Source organism: Rhopalosiphum padi, chromosome 1 (assembly GCF_020882245.1).
Source record: "Rhopalosiphum padi isolate XX-2018 chromosome 1, ASM2088224v1, whole genome shotgun sequence".
Taxonomy (NCBI): domain Eukaryota; kingdom Metazoa; phylum Arthropoda; class Insecta; order Hemiptera; family Aphididae; genus Rhopalosiphum; species Rhopalosiphum padi.
This window is the reverse complement of record NC_083597.1, coordinates 71,538,918-71,562,325: the sequence shown is the minus strand read 5'-3', so window position 1 is coordinate 71,562,325 and position 23,408 is coordinate 71,538,918. Positions and strand designations below refer to the sequence as shown.

Genomic DNA, 23,408 nt, shown 5'->3' with positions numbered 1-23,408 from the left:
TGGTGAATAAATAGTAGGTACTATTAATTGTATTCATAGCTTTATAGGAATATTGATATACGATATACCTATATTATTTTCATTTAAATTTTCATCGTTTTTTATTGATAATACTAGGTATATCATATTCATGTATTAGTGATTTTCAATAAATTATAATTGTCTAGATTTATCATCTGGTAGCATTGATTATCTATTCATTTTATCTGGAAGCTTGATTCTAATATCTCTCGTTATTTGTATTATATAAACATTTATAAAAGACAAAAAATAATAAATATACTACATTATATTATGATGTTAGTGATTATTTTCAGTTATGAAACATAATGTATATAATATTATATATCTATATAGTTTCCAACATTATATTACTTTCTATTAGAATACAAATAATTGATTTTTATGAGTAAAAATAATGAAATATGTATTATAATTTTTTAAACGACTCACATGTAGTTTACAACATTATCGTGCGTTGCAGGCCAGGTGTACCGTTCACTTTGGGTTATGTTTCATTAACTGATTGTGTGCCAACTTCGAAGATTTTAAATAATACCGAACACAAACGCAATAACGATGATGGTTATCATTCAGTGTCACCATATCCATCACTTCGTGCACATTGTCAATTTACCAAGCACTCAACACAGTATAAAGGCAAAGAAAATCTATGTGATAGTGAAGGACTTGTGAATGTAGTAGACGTGTACTTAGGTCCAGACGGTATACTGTGGATTCTTGATATAGGCGTTGTCGATACGTTAACGTCACCTGATCGTGCTAGCAAACCAAAAAAGTATAACGACCCAAAGGTTTTGGGTATTGATGTTACCACTGGTATTGTAAGTATAACATATAATAATACTATGTTTTGTAAAAATAGTAAATCCAAAAACATTCGATCAAAAAATTATTTTATAGTACCATAGAAATGTATTTTCAAAAGGATACATAATTATTTTAAAACATTTTATATTTAGTTATGAAGTCATGACTTCACGAGCGAAACGATATTTAAGATGTTATAGGTAGGTGGATATTTTAACTGTTATTAAAAATATTAAAGTTACATTGGCACAATTTTTTTTGAGCATGTGAAGTTCAAACTGTCTAAATCCATCAAAATCATGAACAATTTATAAAATGTTAAACTTGTATTGTTATGGATTAAAAATGTAGTAAAAAATGTCTCATAAGTAGCTATAGTTTATACTGTGACTAAAAATTTTAAATATTAGCAGGTATTATAGTTTTTGTTATATACATGTTAAGTTCAAAATGAACGAAATTAGATATTTAATCGAAGAATAGCAATTTTAGATATTTTTTATTAATTGAAACTTTTAACGTATACAATTTTATTTTATACACAAATGACATTTTAAAATGCAATATGTTTATAGAAAAAAATAATTCTACTACTGTATTCATTAATATTAAAATAGATTACTTTAATTAATATAAATATATTATACAATTTACTTAGAATTAGATTCACTTGACACCTATTACTGTACTCGTACAGCATAGCGGTTACCTACATTCCATGTTTAATTTATATTTATTTAAAAGACCATGATACAATTTTCACTTTGATCATCTTAGAAGATTACTTGGTAGAACGTTCCATTTTTAATGAGCCGATATGAATGGTGACGTGGTGTAAGACGTACAAGTACAAAATATCAATTGTATAATATCTCATAAAATAATTAGCTTAACCATGTACTGACCAAGTCTTATGAAAAAATGATATTAAAAAACAAATTGTGTTAAAATTGTATTAAAAGATAGAATATATATTATATTATATTTATATTTTTTGATACAATCACATCTAATTAGAAATTATTTAAAATATATCTGAAATACCTTTAAATAAAATATTAAAAAATATTATATCCTTTTTTTTCATTTTATAAATTTAAACTTTAAATAAGTTTGGTATAAAGGTACAAGTACCTAGGTAAGAAAATTAATTTTTTAATTAGCAATTACGGAATTGCAATATCGCATTTAAGTATAATTTGAACTTTTGTACCACCTACTTCACTTTACACTGGAAAATTAATAAAAAATTGTTTACTTTATTTCTAAAGTATTTTAATAAAAAAAACAATAATAAACGATAAACAGTTGTTAATGAAAATAATTATTTTATCTCAGTTATAAATAAAATAATATAATGATTATCAAAAAACAATTTGCAATTTAATAAATAATTCTTTTGCATTTTGGAAAGTATTTGATTTTTCAATTACATTACACGACAACTAGTTAGCAAATAAAACTCGGGGTTTATTTTATAGACAGTACACAAGATAATGCTAGGAAAACTGATGAAGCCTATTAACGCTCAAGACGAGAGGATAAAAATGATAGCTCGATCGCTGTGCTCCATAGTTGTGGAATACGACGACAACACCGACAAAGACACTTCAGAGTACGAATCGAAAACAAGGAAAAAGACTGTAACAAACGACAACGGTATGACGAAGGGTGTTATAAGAAAAAAACGGTCACCGCGGAATAAATCGGAAGACGGCGACAGCGGAATCCACGAAGGTTGTTGTAGGTGTACAGGCGACGTTAGCGGTAACTGCAGCGACAACTACAACAGTAATAATGATACTAACGACGGGAGTGGTAGTAGTAGATCGAGTGGCGAGTGCAGCAGCGCCAGTTGTAACAACTCCGATTCGCCGATTTTCCGCAATCGTCGAAATTCGAACGACACGTCGAGTGTAGTAACCAAACCAAAACCAGTGGCGGTGTACGTGGGTGACGCGTGCACCCACAACCGGTTAAAAGGATTGATCGTGGTGTGGCTGGTGAACGACGGCCGCGGGATTCGCGTGATCCTGCCCGCGTCCGTTTCGACGGTAGAGGACGACGACAGCTGCGACGGCGACCTGGACCCGAGCCGGAACACTCTGCACATGGCGCTGTTGGACGACTTCAGTGGCCCGCGACGGCGGCGACACCTGTACTTCACGTACGGCCGACACCCGGACGCGTACCGAATCCCGGTGACTGCGTTTCGGGTCCATGGCCGCCGCGGTACCACCGACAGCGGATTTACAGATCTAAAGTTAACCAGTTGTTCGTCGACCGGCAGCAATGGTTGCGTGATGAACGTGGGCCGGAAACCGGTCAGTGGCGGAGGCAGCATCGGTAGGCCTCTGGTTCCGGTCGACTCGGCGTACGGCGTACAGTGGTATTTCCGCGATCCTGCGGCCACCCGTCGGGCGGACTTGTACGTCTGGGACGCCCGCCGAACGTTTCACTCGGAATACTTCGAGATAGTCGTGCGTAGCCACGTGACGCCGGCGGTGGTGAGTGTCCGGCACAGTGGTAATTCTTCCGTTACCAGTGTCTGTGGTTTGCCACGGGGCAGGAGGTGCGAGAGAGATACTGAATATGCGAAGGACGCAGGACGCGAGATGGACACTGAACAGGGAAAGGACACCGAACAGGGAAAGGACACCGAACAGGGAAAGGAAACTGGGCGGGGAAAGGACAAGGGGCGTGGTAAGGACAAGGGTCGCGGGAAGGACAAGGGACGTGGGAAGGACAAGGGATGTGGGTTGGACTATGGCTGCAACGACGACGACGATGACCCGTGCGAAAGTTGCAACGACGTCAGCGATGCATTAATCAAAAACGCGACAGTCGCCGGCAACAAGCGTCCCAGTGCCGGTCGGCTGTCCCCAGGCTGTATGGAAATAACGTCTGTGGACTACGAGACCACCGAACCAACGAGTACGGGTGCTGGTGGTTATGTCCTGTGGGCCTTACACTCCAACATTCAGGATTGGGTGAACGGTCAGACTGGACGTTTTGGAATGACCGCGTTACTGTCTCCGATCGTGTGCAATACCGCGGGCGATTGATATTATATTCCTTCTTTACATTTATTATTTATATGATTATTATTATTATTATTATTATTATTATTATATATTATTACAATAAAACGAAAAAAGATCTATTTAAATTTTTATCTTGTGTGTGTATGAGTGAAGGTACACGATAGGTAGTTGATAAAATAATGCTTTAATTATCAATTTTGACGGTGGTTTTAAATAGTGTAACGTCCCCTCTTCGCCGGGCTGACGTTTTACGTCCATACTGGTGTTAGTTATGTTTATATTGACGAGGTCTTGCAGGGGACTCGCCCTCGGTGTGTAATATTAATACTAAAGATCATGGTTACCTTATTTAAGTAAAGCACATAAGTATAAATGACGTATATTATTAATATGATAGATTATTGTAAAAGTATAACGAGTACTACTGTATTAGATATATATATAAGGGCGTCACCGTTTTTGGCCAAAATATACCCTTCCCTTTTCGGCCACTGTCACTTTTCGGCCAAAACTTACCGTTTACTTTTCGGCCAGCACAGTTTTCTTTAAAAAACTTATGAGTTATGATTATATCCAAAAATGTGATTTTTTTTTTATAATTATTACCTACCTAATACTTTATGAAAACATGATGAAATAAAATAATATAAAATAACAAAATGTTACAATAAAATGTTATAATATAACAAAATGTTACAATAAAATGTTATAATATAATATATTATTCGAATAAAAATTAATAAAGTATTAATTATAATTCTTTATTAATTGATATAACTATTAACTATATAGGTTATAGGTATTAACCTAAAATCAACGAAATGAAGCTTACATTGAAAACTATAAAAATAATAAAATATGTCGTTACAAATTTGTCAAACAAATATCATATAATTATAAAAAATAAAACTTCTGAATGCATATTTTTATATGTATTCGACTAATGTATTATATTATGACATTTTATTGTATTGCCAATTATTTTATTTTATTATTATAATTATTTTTATATAGGTATTATAATACTTTATTAATTTTTATTCGACTAATGTATATTATAACATTTTATTGTAACATTTTGTTATTTTATTATTTTTTCATAAAGTACGTATTAGGTAGGTAATAATTTTTTTTTTTAAAAATCATAGTTTTGGATACAATCATAACTCATTAAAAGACTATATAAGACAGTTATTACTCGTTAAAACTGTGTTGGCTGAAAAGGAACAGTGGCCGAAAAGTAAACGGTAAGTGTTGGCCGAAAAGTGACACTGGCCGAAAAGGGAAGGGTACATTTTGACCGAATAGGGGGCCGCTCATATATAAATATGTGAATTGGGTTACCGATCCAGTTAGATGTTGATGTGCCATAAGTGTGGATATTTGATGGTGGCCGTACTGATCGTCGTGGAGTCGTCTTCTTCTCCGTGTCGCACACTCCCGTTAAACACGCATCGGTCATGATTATATACACCGCCGTGTGCCTTAAAACCCTTGGTCAGCAGTTAGCTCCGCTCGCCATTCCTCACACTCAGCATATTAGCAGCGTGTGCCCTACTTAAGGAATAATGTACGATGTTGATAGACGGCAATCGTTACAATAGCAAATCCAAAGTTGTCAAATTGAATCTAGTTAGTACTTTAGAGAGGTTTAAACTTAAAATTCTCAGTCCTTATTTTATAATAAGGAAGTATAAAAAATCCTAAAGAAAAACAGGAATTTTAACGCTAATCCAATTTTTGATTGGATAAAGTTAAAGTAACTAAAAAAAATACTTGAAATTTTTATTAAATGTTTAAATTATCATTTTATATTTACAATAAAATTTTCAAAATATTTTTATTAATTTTGAAATAATTATAAACATGTGAAATTTTCAATTTTTTTTTTTTTTTATAAATATCCATTAAATATTATTTGTCGTATAGAAATGCTTGAAAAATTAATAAAAAGATCCAATATATTTTGTTCAATGTTCTTATATCTGTATAAAAATATTATAAATACGTACGTATATTTTTTTTCGTATATTATGCATTTGAAGTTAGAATTTTAATGAAATTTGTCAAAATCGCAAAAACTTGCAAACTATTTTGTAGTTAGAAATTCATAAACTTTTTGTTTTATATCTAAGTTTTGGAAATTTAATACAAGATTCCTCATAAGTATATTTCTTATTGAATCTATACAATTTAAAATCATATGAAGACAATTATTTTCTATAGACATTTTAAATTTGTATGAAATTACTTATTTAAACGATAAATAACGATGATGTTAATTGCTTTGTTATAATTTAAAAACATTATTGGTGGGAATTTAAAACTTTAACGTATATAATATTGTTCTATATGAATTCTATAATACTCAATCACATTTACGATTTACTTTAACTAGTATCTTTTTTAGACGCTTAAAAAGCGTATCACAAAATAATATACTTATCTAATAATATAGACTGAAAGACCTTTTCCACTCTGAATCGTTTTTCGTATACAATGATATATCATTTAATTTAATTTTAATACATCCATAGGAATAACTAATTTGATAACTAATGTAATGGTACCCACTTATCTACCTTTTTTCATTTAAGTGTATATACTTGTGTATTGGAAATAATTAAACATATATTATGCCACTTAAACAATCAAAAGCATGCAAATATCTGGTTCGTGGTACAACGCGTCTAAACACAATATCAATATCAATCATCACGCTCATTTCAAATTGTTTTAATATAGATTACTTGAAATGATCTATTATTTTATTAAAATCTCACATTATCGATTTTAAAAATTATTTTGTATGATATTCCAAGTGGATTGTAGACATTTATATTCATTATATAATTAACACACAATATATTGTTCAAGAATTAATAAATAATAATAGTAATGATATTTGATTGTCTGTAAAATAAATGAAGAGTTTTTATTTTGTCACCAAAAATTGCCACCTACCCATAATAGTTATAATACTAATAAGATAACAATTAAAAATAACAAGAATAGAGGGAGAACTAAGGAAAATTTTTATTATTATGATTTTGAACAGTTTTTTGCTTTTCACTTTTCAACAGTTTATTCTATTTTCCGACTTTTTGGCATTATTATAATTTTTGTTTTACCCTGCAGACTGCTCATGTATTTTTTTATATTATATAAAAAAAAATATTTTTATTTTTATCGTTTTTCGTGCATATTTTGAAATTTGTGTTGTATATTAGCGATATTTTAGAAAATATAACTACGTATACCTAATAATATACCCATGTTTTTATACTATAAATTTATATCTATATATATTCCCTGCTGAAGAGTAATAAACTAATAACTAAGTAATAACCATAATTTCATAAAATATAGGTGAAACTATATACGTGCAGCACCCCTTTTATAATTGGTTACCGCAGTTGATTGGCTCTCAAAAAAATGTGTGTATGTGTGGCATTTGCTATAATAATAACCGTCGGGAAACTTTTTTATTTAAATACTGTATATCTTATGGAAATCGAGTAAAAATAAGACATAACACATTCTTTATTAAAACTTATCGGTACTTTCCAGTAGTATAAACTAAACTAGTTATTTTATAACACCAAGAATTGTTCCGTAGAAAGCATACCGGAAAATATGAGAGGCGCAAAAAACTCTTAAAACAACGATAAGGGTGTTTGAGAGTACCTCCTTTGAAATATATGTCAACAACTCGATAACTATGTGCTCAGGTGGAAAAATAAAATTATCGACAAATATTTAATTATCCAAATTCACTAGCTTAACACGTCCATTGCGTATTATGTATTTAGTAAATTCATATTTGTACTGAAATTGGGTTTGTATAAAAAGAACACTACATCGTTTTTTTTTTTTAATATGTTGTATTTAAAAAAAGAATAAAATAATACTATGTGTCTATATGGTATAAATTTCAAAATATTTTATAAATTTTTTAAATACATTTGAAATTTTCTATTACCTTTTTTTTAGTTTTTTTGTATGACTAATAACAACAAAACTAATACTCAGTCCAAAATTTTGAAAATATAAAATAATGTTTCTCATAAGTTTCTCACGCTAAAATTAAAAAAAAAAAATGTTCAATTTAATTTGCAATAATTTTTCCATAACAGTTTGAAGTAAAAACTTTGATGTTATTCCCCAAATATTCTTTAATATTACTACTACCACCAATAATAATAATAAGTGTATAAAATGTTCAATTTGTATAATAATTAATGCTTGAAAATTGAATACAACAATTCCTTATTTCTCATTAAAACCAATATATCTAAAATATATATAAGAAGAATTTTTATATATGTATATAGAATTGTATGTTAAAATTATAAACCGATATTGGATATTATGAAACATAACGATTTATGTCCATCAAGTTGACACTGGCAACTGGGCTATGTTAACTGATATCAGACATTTGTTAGCAATTTGTTAGATTATCCTAGGATATTTTTAGATTTGCTAGGAACCCTGTTATCTCCGGAAGAGGTTTCAAAAATTAGCACCAGAACTGGTGCGCTATCTGACTCCTAAAAAACTATGTCAATTTATTTAAACAAAGTGGCTTATTATTGATAGTGCTTATCTGCTTCATTAGATCTATGGCACTAACGATTACTTCCATTTAGAGTTTATAATATTACTTATAATCTGTAAAAAAACGATCTTTTCTATTTAAATTTATCAAATTTCTAGCAAATTTTTTATGCCAGTTACATAGTTTTAGCATAATGTGCCGGTGCTAACTTGATGATAAGATATATATTAATTAATATATATTTATTTATATTAATTTATATATATATATATATATATATATATATATATATATATATATAAATAATGACTAACCTTGTGGTTTTTTATTATATTTGATTATAATAATTAATAATTTAGTATATGCAATACTTTGAGCAAAAATTAATTCAGCCAATCTACCGTATTTATGGTGTAGGTAGTATGCAATATAAATTACTTAAGTAGCAATATAAATGTTAAATAAAATACATTATAATAGAAGTCTCCGTTCAGAATCGTTTTTCATTTTTCGTATACAATGCTTTATTATTGAATTTGAATTTAACACATTTATTACATTGACCAAGTTGCTAGTTTTTTTTTACTTGTACAACAAGTTATAAATAACTTGATTTTGAAATTTATGAGTTATGAATTTATGATCTATAATTATGAGTAGAGTACCTATTTAAATTTATTATTAAAAGGATTTTAAGATTTGCAAATGGAGTATATTATAAATATAATATAAGTACTTATTATTTTCATATTCCTTACTTTATCTAAAATATTTCCATAATCCTTACCAACATTTTTTTTTTTATAACCATTTGTATACATATATTATACTAATATACTTAATATTTAATTACATCTTATTTAAATCTAACATTAATATAAAATTCTGTATTTTTTTTTAAATACGATTATGCTTCCTAATTATAATTTTCATTTATCTTATTGTATAACTACATTGGTATTCAGTACTCGGTATAAACTCTTTTGTAACAGTGTTCCAAATTATCTGTTTTTTTTTCAACAATTCACATCGTCCTGGTCCATAATTAACTGTGAAATTTTGTTCAGGTTCCCAGAGTCCGGACCGTGAATTGTAACGTCTGTAGCATGGTGGATTGTAAGCAGCCATGCAATTTAAATCGTACAAGGAACTCATGTTTTTATTGTAAGCATTATGGATACCATGCTCACTAAGCAATTTAATTGGCAACCCCTATAAACGTATAATAATACACAATTTTAATCACGATTTACGAGTAAAATATGTATTATAATATCCTACAACATATACTTTGCAATAATTACCAATGCTCTTTCTCTTATATTTCGCATAACCTTGTTATCTCGCATAGGCAAAACGCGTTCGCGATAATCTTTTTGGTAAGTCGATTCTCTATTGCCTTCATTTTTTGATGGAAATGTACCGTACTTATCTTCATACCAGTTATCAATTAGTACGCTTTTATTGGTATACACATTCATTTTCTACCTAATTTTTCAACTATATTACAAATCAAAATTGTTGGTCTAAAAAAATAATTTTATTTTTATTTTTCCTTTTATGCACTATCGAATAAAATAAATATCACTCTAAAAAATATAAATATTTAGAGTAGTTATCTATCTGTTTTATAATAGCCAATATTTTATTGATTTATAAGTTTTTATATTTTAATGTTATTTCGAAATCAAAATATTATGATCTTTATTATCACTTTCTGACAAACAGTCATCTGTATTATGTAGATATACGTTTAATCGCCACTCCGTTATCATTCATTATTTTTCTCGCTTTTCATACTCACTTTGTCTGCCGAAACGCATATAAAAATATTGAATTAAATATCAACTAAACGCATATATACTATATACAACTCTACGAAACTTTCTTTGAGTGGTTATTATTGAAATACCAAAATATCAACAAATTGGTAAGTAAAACTACATGGTACTTGGTACTATAAGAGTCCACCGCCTTAGCTACATAACAACACACCCGACGCGGCGCGCTTATCGCCGATTAGCAGATCGGAGCATAATAGTTACCTTATCTTCCGTTTACTCTCACTGTTACTAATAAAAATAACAATACAACCGACTCGTTCCATAATCATATCCATACGCCACCACATTCAATTATGTCAAAAAAACAGTCGCACCGTTAAAAATAAAAATAACTCGAAATATTAAAACAAATGACGAAGATAACTTTCGTTCTCTTCGACACCATCGGAACATTCCACATAAATATTGTCATCACTAAATCACTATTATACACAAACAATTTCGAAAATAATACAACGAACAATTTCATCACCACTACAGAGCCTACGCAAACGATCGCGTAAGACAACAATTCGGAAAAAATGTATATATTTTCAATTTTTATCCTAAATCATAATCTCGACTACAACCTACCTATGTAAAATACTTTTTTATCTCGTCGGATAAAATGGATTCTTCTATAAAAGTTCTCAAAAATACGTCAAAGTGCAAGCTAACGCCTCCGACAACTACCGTCAAATAATTAGATTACTTAACTCCCAATCCAACGCAAAATTTCACACCAATCAACTTCAAAGTCAAAAAACTTTCAGAGTTGTAATACACTACTTCTCGTGATGAAATAAAATCTGCTCTAGAAAACTTCAACCTTTCAATATACCAAGCGATGAACGTACGTACCTACTGCAACAGTAAACAAAAATAGACATTCTCCTCTTCTTCGTAGAACTGCAAAACGATATTTGATATCACTGCTATCTTTCACATCAAAAATAAAATTGAAGAGCCCACAACCGTTAAAATCTATAATACAGTGTCAAAACAGCCAAATTACGGTTACACTTGCACTTATTGTAACTACACTACATGTTGCGACCGCTGTGACAAAGATCACCAACCGTCCACATGTCACAAGGCAATTAACGTTCCACCTACCTTTACGCTGTGTCAATGAAACCATCTCTCCCACTATAGGGGAGTATCAAATTCGCAGAGAACTTCAAATGAACTGCAGATTCACTTCAACACTTTCCCTCCAAAATGTAAGCCCCCACCTACAAGAAGCCAGTCCACAGTGGTATCTTACAAATCAGCCTCATCTACAATACTTTCCGCTTGAAAATGATACTACAATACTTCTAAAAGTATTCTCTTCAGCTGAGGTTCAGCACTGCATATCTTCATTCCCAAAAATAAAGTCTACTGAATTTGATTTGTTAACGTACGAAGTAGCTAAACACCTCTCAAGGAAAACTTTAATGCTCCTAACCTATATTTTTAATGCTATTATTCGATTAGCTTACTTTTCGCTGCAGTGGAAGTTCTCAATCAATTTAGTCATACCAAACCTGGAAAACCCGCTAGCCATTCCTCCTCATGCAGACCAATAAGCGTTCTACCGAGTCTTCTGGAAGGTACTCGAAAAATTATTCCTCAAAAGAATAAGCCAAATAATAAACAGCTCTAAAATTAACCCTAATAAGTAATTTGGTTTTCACAACTCTACGATTGAAATATTATTCTCAAATAGAATCTAAATTGTTGTCCAGAGTCCAGCCGCTTGCAAATGTTGATTAGACGTAACTACGTAGGCAAGTTGAGCTGATTGAGAATAATTAAAAATTGATCTAAATCCTATTATACTCAACGCATAATTTGCGACGCCAATTATCCAGATTAAATCACAGATGTGTTGAGCCATTAATAGAAAAATACCTATATTCTACTACTAAAACTTCCTCGGTGTTGTTTTTCAAATTTTCGATAGTATAATAATTATCACTTATTCCCATGTACAATTATGATTTATTCCAGAAGTCATATCAAGATTGATGTTTAATTTATATATCTATACAATTTTTAACGCAATTAATATTCTGATGAATTAATCTATTATGCCAAATAACAAGTTTATTGTTTATCACAATATTATATGGTGTGTGTTCTATTTTGAAATAACAACTTTAAAATGTGGTTTATACAATTTATAACATCGAACGATTAATGCGAGGTAATGAATTGTAAATCTACACCAAATATCCCGATAAAATAACACACGGATATAATGTTTAACTGTTATAGTTATAATAATATTATTTATATTAAAATACAAAAATACGAACAACATATAATATTATGTAATATATGGTAATGTACTTATGTAATATAGTTATACAATAGTTATAGGTATTATAATTGTAATAACAACAGATCGCGGATGAAAGCCACCTTTATTTATCAGTGATCACTGATAAGTGATCTTACGACCCTAATATAGAAACACAACTTTGCGTGATTTAGCATTTGTGTATAATAACAATAACATTAATAACAAATTTACAGTAGGTATGGTATGTGTGTAATTCTTTATAATATAGGTAATATATGTATCAATTAATGCTAATGCACTTTAACAAACTCTAATGCCATATTTTTTAGTTTATTTTGAAAAAATGTTACAATTTTTGTTTCAGTTTTATTTAAACTCTTTTTTTTAAATTATATGGCTTGAATGAACTATATTATATGTATAATGTGCTGAAGTAACCCTATGAAATTTATTGTGCCACCTGTCGACGTTAAAGCGTATGTTACCCGTGTGTGAAATGAAAAACTGTTTTCAAAGTGGTTGATTAATTTTTAAAAACTTGTCATCACCTTTTCATTTATCCATGGTTCTTATACCATCTATTTAATATCACATGTCGTATATAGACTACATAATGATAGCTATATGAGTAAATTAAAGTTGTATTAATTTTTTACAATCATTTTCCTATAAATATAATACTTTTTTGATTAAATTCGATCTTTTAAAAGGTAACTTTATCCAATAAAAATTACAAATTAATTGTATAAGCTTTTAAAAATGTAGTAAAATTACAATATTCAACCATGTGTTTATTTTTATAATTATAACTTTATTAAGTGGCTTGAAATTTAAATATATAGTAAAATAATAATCATACTTCATTGCAATAAAAATTTTTAAAAAGCCTAAATCATCGATAATTTTTGTCTAATTAATGCGTTTGATAGATAATTATTGAAAACTATTTCAAAAAAAGTATTAAAGACCCACAATTATTTTAATTTATACAATTTTAAGCTATTTCCTATTTAAAACTCGTGTTTTACTATGTTAATTATACAAAAAATAATTAGTAGATCAATATCAATTTATAAAGACAATTTGTATATAATTGTATTGTATTATATTTATATAATTATATTGTTTTAAGTATTTTATAAATCCCGGAAGTTGAACTCATTTTTAGAAGTAGCTTAAAATTAGTTATTTTATTTAATTTAATTTTGTATAGAAAATGATAAGATAAATAATATCTGAACATTTAAAATTCTCGTGATTAATATTTTTTGAATTACAACAAATAACAGTTTTTGTAATTTTTCGTTTAAATATCTAATTTCATTAAACATTCACAAAGCCATTTTGACAATCATTATATTTTATATTTTTTAAGTTCTACATAAACAATTTATAATGAACCTTATTTGTAATAAATTTCCAAGCTTTTTGATCTCGAAACAAAAATATTATAAAACATTAATTGAAAAAAAAACATGAAAAAACAAATATGTAATTTAAAATGTCAAAAAAATATCCATAATATTATGAAAATTACCTTGATCGATAATTTGAAACATAATAAAGTGTATAGTTTTTAAAAATTTTAGATGTTAAAATGTATATACAAAGCTATTTATGTACCGTCATATAATAAAGTATTAAAATGCACCATAGTATGTTTTAGTGTCGACGCATAAGCAGTGCTAGGGAGATTATCTAGTTTTCTATAATGCCCGCTATGTATATCATGCCTATAAAAATTATGAAAAACAAATTAAAGCACAACACTGAAATAGTGACGTACAAGAGAAATGTCTGTTTTGTGCATGTTTTTATAATATTCGGTTGTTGGTTACTGTAAAGACGTGTAAAATCTCAAGATTTTCTAAAATGTTGTATGCCGTGGTTAAATACTTACATACACACACGAAAATTAGTCAAACCTGCAAAACATTGTGCATGCTATTGCCCTGTGTATAGAGACAGTATGCAAACCAGTTAAACCAGAAATCGGATGGAATATACGTGTTAGGGTCTCTCGTGACTCGTATAATATATTAATATAATATTATATACAGAGTGATTTATCAAGCATGCTCACCCCTATTTATTTTTATAGTGAATTTATAAGTATACATTTAAAATATTTAAATTTTATATCATTTAAAGTGTCTTTAGGCGGTACTAAGTCCATAGTTTTTCAGATAAAAACAAATATTTTTTTAAGCCGATGACTTTTTTGAATATGTTGTTGACTGTTGTATCTAAAATCTAAATCTAAATTTAAACAAGTAGTTATTAAAATGTTTATACTGTATACTATACAAAAATAGATCTTAAAAACATATAATATAATAAAATAATTGAAAAATTAGGTGTACTGATATTAATTATTATAATTATAAATTAATCAGAATATTTTCCAAACCTATCATCCTAAGTACACAAAGTTGAATAACTCGAAAACTATAAGTTCGAAATTCGACAAAGATAGGTGCATTAATATTTTCAAAAAAGTCATCTAATTAATAATTTACAAGTAAAAAAATCTGCTTTTTATTAAAAAAAAAATAATTTGGTAGATATTCCGGACAAAACACTTCTTAAATCGTTTAAAAAAACTAAGTAGGTACCTACTTGAAAATATTATACTCAATTATAGTAACAAATTTCATGAATTAAAATTTAATCAAACTCATTATCAAAATTATGTTTTGTGCGCAAATTTTTTTATTTATTTATTTATTTATTTTGATACCTACTAAAACTATGCACACTTGAGTGGCACCATTAAATATTCGTCGATACGATGACGTTTATTTTGAAAAAAAAAACAAAAACAATTCTATACATTTACGTAGCGACTTAATCAACCACGTGGTATAATAACGCGCAATAACAATAATTATTATTCGCATAGTGGGAATGAACAACATCTTTTTGCATAAAACAGTATACGAGTAGGTACACACCGGTTTCGAACGTCGGTCGATTCGCATCACGCGAATTCAATTTTTTTTCAATTAATCATCATCCGACCCACTCGAAAGCTTTACACTCGCGCGCCCAGAAATTCTTCGCTTTACTGCCGTGACAATGCGTGCTTTGATCACGGCGCTGTTCGTGACTTTGGCGGCCGTCCCGGAGCCCACAGCGTCCCAGGACGCGATAGCCATTGCCAAGGCCGCCATTGTGTTATTGCGCCCGGTGGTGGACAGTTACCTGGCCGATCTGCGCAGAAAACGGGAATCGGATAAAATCAAGATCCGCATGTGGATGCACAACGGCGACGTGAAGCTCAACGGCTGCGGGTTCTACTTCCGGGCAGACGGTTACTCGGGCGGCAGCGGGTCGGGCTTTTTCCCGGCCGAAGTCGACCACCGGTGCGCGGACGACGAAACGTTCAATATGCGCATGACCTCGCAGAGTGCCATGTACAGCGGCGAGGTGCGCCTGGGCAACGAGCAGACCAGACAGGTGGAGTTGCACGCCGACGGCTGGCACAACACGTTCGTCAACGTGCTGTGCATCGGGTTCGACGAGCGGACGATCGCGGGCGGTCCGCGGGCGTTCTGCGTCAACAACAACATTCTCAAGGCGTGCAAGAAGTTGATGAACAAGTGGTCGGACGTGAACACGGACTTCAACGACATGATGTTCACGCGCACGTCCCGGGGCACGCACAAGTTAGTGTTCCGCGACATCGAGAACCTGGTCAACGGGTTCGAGAGGCTGAGCCGGAACCACGACGACGCGGACGCCGTGTGGGCGGTGTGCGACCGGATGGACTTGGTCAAGGGCGATACGAGTGACGACCACTGGCATTGTGCCGCGAGGAAGAGATACACGCACAACCATCTGGTACTGTTCCTGTACAGCATCACGAACGAGTACAAAGCCCAAGACAAGAACCCGTACGGATGTAATCGGTATACCGACCGGAGATGAACGATATAACGATGATATAATATTATTACCATCTTTGTTGTTGTTTTTCATTTTATGTTAAACGTATTAGTTTTTGTTTTATAATTTATTTATACGTGCGCCGCCATCATTTTCTGTTAACAGTCAATAGATATGTGGATACAATAATGTATAATATATTAAATACATTGTTGCGGTTTCGAAACATTTTTCAAGTGTAATAATAACATTTAAATCTTCATGAAATATGTGCCATGCGTTTATCTAGTGTTTGTGAATGAATAATTGTTAACCAATGCTGATGGACGTGAGATATAGAATTTTTATTTTAATCTGTCGGGACTCTTTATATTTTTGAACGCAAAATAATAGTTAAGTGGCAAGGCAATCATACAAATATACAATAAGCCGTATGCCGAAAAATAAAATCAAACCATATTAACAATCACAAACTATTTTACAAGAAAAACGATAGAATTATTTTTAAAATTTGATAAACGAAAATTGTTATTTTATTTTATTATTATTTGAAATATTTAATTCCAGTCGCAATAAACTCTGATTTATCAATGAAATTTCACCAGAAAAATATACTCCAAAATACTCAAAAAATTATGACGTGTAAATATTTATTATACAGTTTATGAAAATAGAGTTTTTAAATCGTGGTATGAAAGTTTTTGTACTAAAACACACCGGTTCCAATACCTTTGGGCTTTGAGTTCGGTATAAAATGACCTCCTCCTGCTCTACAGCTGCAGCAGATGGTAGATGATCGCTCAAACTTTAAAATGTTCTTGTCCTTTACGTATTTGTGTTAAACAGTTAATTTATATTTTTAAACCGATTCAAAATCAAACCCAACCAATTTATTTGATCTTTCAACTGCTCTTTAATATCAGAAATCAAATGTTTAAGAACATAAACTTGTACTGTGTACGCGGAAATATAATAATTCCACACAGTAAATTACTGAGTTATGTAATATATAATAATTGTCAATTTTACCAAACTAATGAAATCAATTATTATAACAAAGATCAATGTTAAAAATAATTATGTTATAAGTAGGGTTCGTATTTGAAGGTAAAGGCATTTTTTTTTAATAATGATAATAAAAAAAAAATGATTAGATAGGTAAAAATGTGTTTCATTTAATATCTAAGTGGACAGATGTATTTTTGTGTTTAATTTTCAATTGATCTGATAGCTTTATACACGACATACGTATGCTCTGAAAATTTGTATCTTCTTCGTATAAACTATTTAGATAAGGTAAATATTAGTACAATTACACAGTTATTTGACAAAGCAATGCATATATTGTGGCCAAATAATGTGAAATACGACACTATTTTACTTTTAATATCTGATGCGGCTTATTGTACGATTAAAGCGGGTCGTTCAATTCAAACATTGTTCCCAAATATTATTCATTTAACTTGTTTGACTTAAACGTAAACGTTTTACTGGAGACAGTTTACCTAAGTACGTGGTAGTGATTTTTTTTATTAAAACAAACTAGTTAAATCAACTGAAATCTATTTAATATTTTAGTAAATTTTGTAATTGCTTTTTTTATATAAACTAAATGCTTTTTTTTATTGATTATATTGCCTTCAAAGCCGAACCCTAATTATAAGTTATAATACTTACATTAGTGCTACATAATTTATACTCGAAAACACGATTAAACAATATTATACTTTTACAATATCGTACTGTTGCAAATAACTTTTAAAATGTATTGTTTGATCATTGTGGTGGATAGTTTTTCTTACTAAAACATTTTTCGAATAAACATATAAAGTATTATCGATCAAGATGAGCAGGTAAAGATACATTCGAAATCCGAACACTTTTTCCAACCTTTTCTATAATGGACAGTTGTGTAAAGTTTTAAAAACGTACACATAATAATATCATCTATATTATACTTTATTGAAGTATTTTATCTAACAAACTTTTATATTGACGTATAAGCGCGGACCTGTGTGGACGTGTGGTTATGCGCATTGTGCACCAAACCACAACTATGTGTGGTCCATACGATATAGCGCGCGTACGCGTGTATATAATAATGTTAAAGAATAATAATAATGATCGATGAACTATGACGTGCATTATAAGTACATATATACCTAAACATAGTATGGTCGGCTATAGGTTTTCAACCGAACATCTCTTCTTAATTTTGTTAATGGTGCCCTTGGGATATTCTCAATCATTTTACGAACAAAATTACTCGACATTCGTTTGGCCGACGCTGCACCACCACAAAATCTACCACATACGGTATATGTGTATAATATTCGCAATAACCACTATAATATAATGTGAGTAGGTATTCATTTTTCGTAGATTTAAGGTAAAATTAAATACCTATATATGTATTTGTAATTACTATATGCTCACTGTTATATGCCATTAAAAATAAATGTTTATTAATTTGAAAGTCGACAAATTCTTTTGTATTGCCAATTCTGTGCCAGTGCCGCAAACTAAACAACGTATACCTAAGCTTGGACGTATAAAATATAAACATATATCTTTATGTAGTGTCATAGGTTGCATGTAATATATTTAATTCGTGTGCGTAGTAGGTATAATGTAAATTACCATTAATTATTATAATTGTTTATTAAGTCTATTATTTTCATTTACAGCTTATACTTTTAGGTATTCGTTTAAATAATTATAATTTATAATTATTAAAGTTTTCGTTTCAATGATTTATTATAAATGTATTTATTTTTTTTTTATATATAATACACCCTTTTACTCAGTAAATTTAACTTTTTTCTGTATACCCAGTAGGGTATAAATATGGGTACCCATACGTAATATGCGTATATACTTTTAATTTTATATTCTGTAACAATTATTTTTCTTAAAATGTTTACGTAAAAAATTTACTTATAGGTAAATTGTCCTATAAGCGTTAGTTAATTTTGAATATTGATCACCTTCCTCACAACTACCATTCAGTTATGCAACCTGATTTAATAACAACAATTATTGTATGTAGTATATTGCATATATTATTTTGCAAAGAGAAATACGTGTTACTATAAATTAGAAGCACTTAAAAAAGAAATTCATAATAATCAATATTTTTCCAATTTATTTAAAAAACAAAACTCGACCAAAATACATTTTGTATAATTAAGCTTTAAAATAACAAATTTTTAAATAATTTTAATAATAATGAGAATATAAAAAATGTTTTTTAAATGTACTAGAAGAAATCATACCAAAAAAAATAAGTTTATCATGAAACACAAGGTTAAGTCGAAGAAAGGCAATAAAAAGATTTTTGGATTTACGTTAAGAAATCGAAAATGAGTGACCAATAAGAGAAGACCAGTCTTAGAATTAAAAAATGATAACTTTTTGTGGATTTTAGCTTTTCTTACAAACATAACATGACATTTAAATATTTTAATTTTAAAATTACAAAGAACGGAAATACTTAGGTATTTTTGATATGTATAAATCTGTTAAAAAAAATTTGAACCAAAGTTAAAACTATTTGTCAATCAGATTTACTGTAATCACTTGAATCATTTTGAAAACTGCCGAAAATTAAAAATAAAACTAAAACATTAGGTATATGTCCAATAAATCAATTTTTAAAAATATTAAAATAACTAAAAAACGATTTTTGATTTAAATGTTCAGATATTACTAATACACAAAAAATCATTGAACTTACAAAAAAATCCATTTCATATTTATGAAAACGATGTTCATACTTCTCTTCAAGTTGAATATATCAAGTTGAAAATAAATTCATTTTATTGTAATGAATTACAAAAAATAAAATAAAATCATCTTTTAGAATTGTATTCAGAACTTCCGAACGAAGATTTTCCTGCTTTAAGAGAAATTATGATGGAAATAGTGACTGCATTTGGTTCAACGTACACATGCAAACAAATATTTTCTCGTAAAAACAGAATTATGTACTGCGTATGACTACTAGAAAAAGATTTTTTTCTGCACATACGCGACTTTAAAAGATACAAATAAAATATTTTGTATTGGTATACAGCCATACAGCTGTATACTATTATCCAAAACCTAGATTAAAAAAAAAGAATTGCATTACTCAAAACATGCAACGAATATGATACTGTGCTTATCCCCTCCCTTAGGCAATCGGTGCAAGGATTGGAAAATTAAAAAGAAAACTTAAAACCACAACAGTCAATAGGTGTACACAGAAGACCGAACACAGCAAATTGACGCTATTGGTGTGTTTTAGAAAGAGGGAGAGAGAGAGTTTAAAAATATTTTCTCATCAAGTTTTTAATACTTGAATTAAAATTAATATATTTGATATAATATCGCGTGTGATCACTTAAAACCATGGTCTTGGAGAATAATATCTCCTAAGGCCACATCTGCAGTAATTATTAATATTATATAATTTCGATACTATCAATAATTGTTGTGATTTTAAAAGATTTAAATAAAAATTAAATTTTTCTATGTTATAGGTACCTAATATGACTAGAATAAATTATAGATTTTGGAAATTGACGAGTAAGCTATGGCCTATAGTGCCTTATACCCACTGTCCAGCATTATAGTGATATTAAACTTTTGGACAAAAAATTCGATAATATAAATTATTTTATTATTCAATAATAAAATAGGTATGTAAACATGAGAAATCTAGTTTTAAAGTGTACAATCTCCAAATGTTCATGAAGAATGGATAGATGTCGTTTCATATTATGCAATTTTCAGCGCTAAATTCCAATAACTCACTACTTTCGAATAAAATGGTCAAACTCTAGTGTATTTTTTAGCTTGAAAATAACATTTAGTTTGAAAACGTACAATCTCCTTTTAAAAATATTATTCTATTTATATTATAAGTACAATGCACCTACTGCATTATTTTTATTTTATAGCGCAATGGTAAATTGCAATTCAAATATTTATTATTATTACTATTATTATTATGATATTCTCGAACATTATTGATAAATATACCTAAGTAGATATATTATAATATTACATTGTACACTATGTATAATGCTTATCGCGCCAAGCCTTCCTGAATTCGTATACGGATGAGGCCTTCCAGACAATCTCAAATAACATCTACCAGACCTAAGAATTAAAATAATATTTATAACATCTAAAAACCTTTACAAAAAGTGCTACACCAAATATCAATTAACCACACAAATCCATTAGTATCTAACTGAGTTTCAGTTCGGTGAAATCCCGTATTTGATTGATAAGTTTTCGTTTTTTTTTTTGTCTTTCCCAAAATGTAGTAAACATAGATATTGTGTACTTTGAAACTAGATCTCTCATATACATAATATAATGTAGTCATGTAGATTATACAATATACATATAACATATTAGTATATTACATAATATATCTTGTCGATAGCCTTGACGTAGATTATAAACTCAGTTTGTCAGTGTATTATCTAGCTGAACTTAAATAACTTTCGTGACATTAGTTTGTTTTAATGGAGGTGATTAAAATAAAATAAATTTAAAAATAGTTATTAATGTTCAATGAATACATGGAACTTACAACTTACATCATAAAATTATTCTAACAGTACTCGTTGGAAGTGTTTTATTAGACAATTTAAAAAAATGTCCAGATTCTTAATGGTAAGTTTAGATATTATTCAAATATATGTGAAGATTAATAGGTATTAGGTACCTATGACAAAGCATAAATTATAAATCTTTTTCGAAAATGTTGTGAAATATCAAATAAGTACCTATGCTTCATACACGTAGATATAAGAGGCTATATGAGATCATGCAGCCTTTTTCAATTTATTAATGTTTAGGTATACCTTTATATATTTTTAATAAAATAATTTTATACTTTAGTACATCAGATTTTCATCAAACCGATTTTCGTATTTCTTAGTTTCTCACAACAATAATTGCATATTAACCAATCTAGAACATACACAAATCCCAGCTTTTTTTTAATTCGATTTCATTACTTGAACATTTTTTTTTTATAATAAAACACGTTTTATTAAAACCTAATTTTAATAAGATTATATTATACTGTATATAATATGTTCATACTGGTAATATGAACCATAAAATAATCAGAAAAACCAAGCCTGATATGATAAAATTTGTTTCAGCTTATGTAATTTGGGTATTAGAGCAAGAAAAAAAAACATGTATCAGGGAAAAATTGAAAATTTCAACATTTTAAGTAACTCAATGTAGGTAAGTGTTTACAAAAGTTATTAGGTGATAATGAGTTAACAACGAAAGATATGTTTTTATAGTTTAGTCAGTATAGGTCATTAGAGAACTAATTTTAAATTACCTATTATAAATATTGGTTATATAAAATATCTTAATTCTGAAAATTGAATAATTTATATTTTTACTTTTTTTTTACAATTTTGTAGTGTAGGTATTACTTTATTTGTTGTTAGAATTTAATAAGTTAATAGGTACAGAATAATATATGAAAAAGATAGGCTAGTAGATAACAAACATATCACCGATATAATGACCGATAGGAAGATTTTATAGTATCTATCTACAATAGCTATCCTCTTGGTTTTAGAAAAACAAATCGGAAATGCTAATAATAGTACATTTTAATAAAATGTTGTAAATTAGATTATAATATAATACTTATTTATAACTCATTATTTACACTATTTTATAGCAGTGTCATATTTAAATGGGATAGAAAAAAATGTATAGGCATAAATAAATCTGTGAAAAATGATATTATTCATTACTTTATATTCTATAGTATTCACAGTACATTATATTATAGGTTTATATAACTTATTCTTATTTTACCAATTTGTATTATCTAAAATGTAGTAATCTAGTCTCGAGATAATATATGATTTAGATGATTTACCAACAAATTAAATTTCTTATTTGTTTTAATAAGAAATGAAATAAAAATAAAATACAAA

At 29.2% G+C, this 23,408-nt stretch overlaps 1 protein-coding gene across 1 annotated transcript; it reads right to left on the bottom strand.

Annotated features, from left to right (window-relative positions):
* Positions 1 to 9,369: 9,369 nt before the first annotated feature.
* LOC132931692 (uncharacterized) lies at positions 9,370 to 9,917 on the bottom strand. Its single transcript, XM_060997621.1, has 2 exons — positions 9,741 to 9,917; positions 9,370 to 9,648 (listed from the first exon to the last, which is right to left on the bottom strand). Exons 1-2 carry the CDS (start codon positions 9,915 to 9,917, stop codon positions 9,370 to 9,372), a joined length of 456 nt encoding a protein of 151 aa, XP_060853604.1.
* Between the last annotated feature and the right edge of the window lie 13,491 nt (positions 9,918 to 23,408).